Source organism: Triticum dicoccoides, chromosome 6A, assembly GCF_002162155.2.
Source record: "Triticum dicoccoides isolate Atlit2015 ecotype Zavitan chromosome 6A, WEW_v2.0, whole genome shotgun sequence".
NCBI classification, from domain to species: Eukaryota; Viridiplantae; Streptophyta; class Magnoliopsida; order Poales; family Poaceae; genus Triticum; species Triticum dicoccoides.
The window spans coordinates 236,331,320-236,334,936 of NC_041390.1; the positions used below are offsets into that span (position 1 = coordinate 236,331,320).

Consider the following 3,617-nt stretch of genomic DNA (forward strand, 5'->3'; position numbering starts at 1 on the left):
CCAGTGCACATCCTTCAAGGCCCTGTATGGCAGAGAAGCCAACTTGGGCGCAATGGCAACCTGGGCGGAGGCGACAATGGCCGGCGACGACCTGGACTGGGCAGAGCATACAGATGCCATCCGAGCCCAGCTGGTGCGTGCCCAGCACCGCTTCAAGAAGCAGGCGAACAAGCACCGCGTCGAGCGCTCATTCCAAGTGGGAGAACAGGTCTTGCTGAAACTGCAGCCTTATGTGCAACACTCCGTGGTCTCGCGCCCATGCGCCAAGCTCGCCTACAAGTTCTTCGGCCCCTACACCGTGCTTGAGAAGATTGGACCTCTGGCTTACAAGCTGGATCTGCCGCTAGACAGCCGCGTGCACCCGGTCTTCCACGTCTCCCAGCTGAAGCCATTCACGCCGGACTACTCACCGATTTTCGCTGAGCTTCCCCGAGTCCAACACCTGTCTGCGTCGACGACAGAGCCCGTCAAGATCCTGGAGAGGCGTATGATGAAGCATGGCGACGCGCCCGTGGTGCAGCTCAAGATACAATGGTCATCGTCGTCCCCGGACTCGGCCACCTGGGAGGACTACGACGTGCTACGCCGGCGTTTTCCCACGGCACCCATTTGGGAGGGGGAGGCCTCTTCTTAAGGAGGGGAGAATGTCACACCTAATTAGTTGATTAGTGTGCCTAGGTGCTGGCTGGCGGGCCCAGCCAGCTGGCCTGCCAAGTGGAGGCATGGGTGCGTTAAGGGTGGCCGCCTGTGGCCGTGTGGAGGCATGCGTGTGTAGATCATTCTCTGTATCCAAACCTTCCTCTACAATCCTAACCCCTTCTCCAAGCTCATCCCCCTTCCTCACCTGCTCCCTCTCACCTACTCTAGATTGCCGATCCCCTCTCCGATCAGGGCGTTACACGAAGACGGCGCCTGGGGTGACTCTCCGCACCCGTAAGTTCATGACGAACCGTCTCCTCTCATGCAAGCAATTCGTGCTTGAGGTGATCCACCCCGGCCGCGCCAACGTGTCCAAGGTGCGCCCTCCATACTGCCAAGATCGTTGTCATCTTTGGGCTCGTTGATTTTCGATGCGAGTTTAGGTTGATCCATGTGTGTCGCAGGCGCATCTCAAGGAGCGTCTGGACAAGATTTATGAGGTTAAGGACTCGAACTGCATCTTTGTGTTCAAGTTCCGCACCCACTTCGGAGGCTGCAAGTCCACCGGCTTCGGCCTCATCTATGATAACCTCGAGGCTGCCAAGAAGTTCGAGCCCAAGTACAGGCTCATCAGGGTATGCCTCTCTTGCTTCATTCGTCCCACCCTTATCTACTCTGAATCCTTGGGCCTCCATATTTATTATACTGTTATCTCATAATACGCTTTGATCTTGTCCTATTGTAGCCTTTGTATAATGCATTTAGTCAATTTTGTGCTCTCATCCTTGAGTCAGTATAATAAGCTCTGATCAGGGTACTTGTAGTTCCAATATTAGTTGTCTTATCTTGGATAAAAAAACACTTGCCAAGTCTTGCTGCCACTGCATGGTGGCAAATAAATCCATTTCTTGGCCGATCTTGTTTTCTGATTTTTGTATAATAGGCACATATCTAGAAATGGGCACTCTAATAAAAATACTGGTTCCCTTTGCTTCAATTCACCTTCAACCAATTGGGGCCTTCGGATTTGCCAGAATTTATTTCAAAATGCGGCTGATACTGTGCCACACTTGATGTTCCTGTTAACTGTAGCAATTTTATAACTAATGACAATCGATCTTTGATGTAAGATAATGATAGCTTTTGCTTAAAGCAAAACCCTTGCAGTTTCTGCATTTGTGTTGTATGTTTCTGTTGTTGTGCTAGAAAGTCCATCTTACACAAGTTTGCATGTATCCGAGCATGAGCCATGATCTGTCATGGCTATAATGATGTGCTTCCAGCCTTGTGATGCTACTCTTTTTGTTGTGCAGCTCATTTATGTTAATTACCATTATTTTCATTGTTTATGCTTTACTGAGATAAAGCACTTCAAAGTTTTGTCCGCCAACTTCTAAATTCCTATTCATCAGCATGTGCTCTAGATAATAATATCATTTTTTCTGTGAACTCACTAACGAGAATTAAGGATGTTAGGTTCTCATTTGCTTATAATTATTCTTCCTCTTCTGCAGAACGGGCTAGCCACCAAGGTAGAGAAGTCACGCAAGCAGATCAAGGAGAGGAAGAATAGGACGAAGAAGATCCATGGAGTCAAGAAGGTATCCATATATACTAATCTTAGTTGATTTCCTTACTGATCTGTGTCATATCAAGTAAGTTGTTTTCTTGGATAAATTTTGCAGACAAAGGCCGGGGATGCCAAGAAGAAATAAGGAAATATTCTCGAATGTTGGCTGCCTTCAGTTCTATCTGTTCACAATCAGTGTCTGCACCCTTTAGGAAATCTCATTGTGGCAATGTCGCGGTATGCTCGATCTAGTAGAAAAAGAATTTGGAGCCTTCACATCGAATTTCATACCTGGTATGCTATGTAGTACTCCCTCCGTTCCAAAATAGATGACCCAACTTTATAATAGTTTAGTATAAAGTTGGGTCATGTATTTTGAAACGGAGGGAGTATTACTGACTTGATTTTTGCTGCTAGTGTTCTTCTTTGTCAAGTTGAGATGAGTTCAATTGAGTGCAGTTCTGTCCCAAAATTCTGATATTATTGTTTAAGATGTGGATCTATTTCTGTTTCTGTGATTCCATGAGTCTGAGCTTGTGGAAATTTATGTTGTACTCCCTCCGTTCCTAAATACTCCCTCCGTCAGGAATTACCTGGAATGGAGGGAGTATGTGACAACTACAGCAAGCACCCAATCTTTCAAAAATAAATAAATCTGGGCACAATATCCATTCTTCACATGATATGTCACCTGATGTGAACTAACTTGACGATAATTCTTAGATAAATTAGAGATAATTCTAAAAATAATAGAGTCCTGATGAGAATTAATGGTGTGTTTGGTTGTCTGCATCTACTATGTTGGCTGCGTTGCATACTTGTCGTTTGGTTGCACCCCGTCGGCGGCGCGACCAAGTAGTTGCTACCGTTGTCGCCACTGAGAAAGTCCCTGTGGAGGGATGAATATGAGGTCCTTGAGTGAGAGGATGAGGAGGGACGAATGTAGTGTGCGTGCCATGGTAGCGAGAGGAGGCCTTATCCCAAATCGGAGCACAGTGCAACCTGACGTACACCATATATCAGACTGCACGAGGTTGCTACCCATGTGGGCTCATTTGCATCACTCGAGGTTGCAGCATTGGAAATGGCTGAATGGGTCGTTCCTAGCAGAGATGGTTGGGAGGTGCTTTAAGTTCCTAGACCGGTCTAGCTGGCGGCCGGGCGCTCGCTGCCGCTCGTGAGCGGCTGGCCCCTGGTCCCAAACGTCTAGTCACTGCTACATATTCGAAAGGGCAAAATTATTGCAATCCAAAAGTGCTAAAAGAATTAATTATCTTTATGTGGTTTTTTCTCACGTGATGGATACATGTTCCCATGTTTGTTCCCAGTGCATTAATTTTTGATTTTCAAAATTATAAAAGACATACCTTCTAAACTGTGTGTCGAAATTCAGATCCGTTTTTCGTTG

The 3,617-nt window shown here is 46.7% G+C and overlaps 1 protein-coding gene across 1 annotated transcript; it reads left to right on the top strand.

Annotated features, from left to right (window-relative positions):
* Window positions 1–905: 905 nt before the first annotated feature.
* Window positions 906–2,446, top strand: LOC119319629 (40S ribosomal protein S24-1-like). Its single transcript, XM_037594079.1, has 4 exons — window positions 906–1,016; window positions 1,104–1,274; window positions 2,154–2,240; window positions 2,325–2,446. Exons 1-4 carry the CDS (start codon window positions 942–944, stop codon window positions 2,352–2,354), a joined length of 363 nt encoding a protein of 120 aa, XP_037449976.1. The 5' UTR covers window positions 906–941; the 3' UTR covers window positions 2,355–2,446.
* The last annotated feature ends 1,171 nt before the right edge of the window (window positions 2,447–3,617 follow it).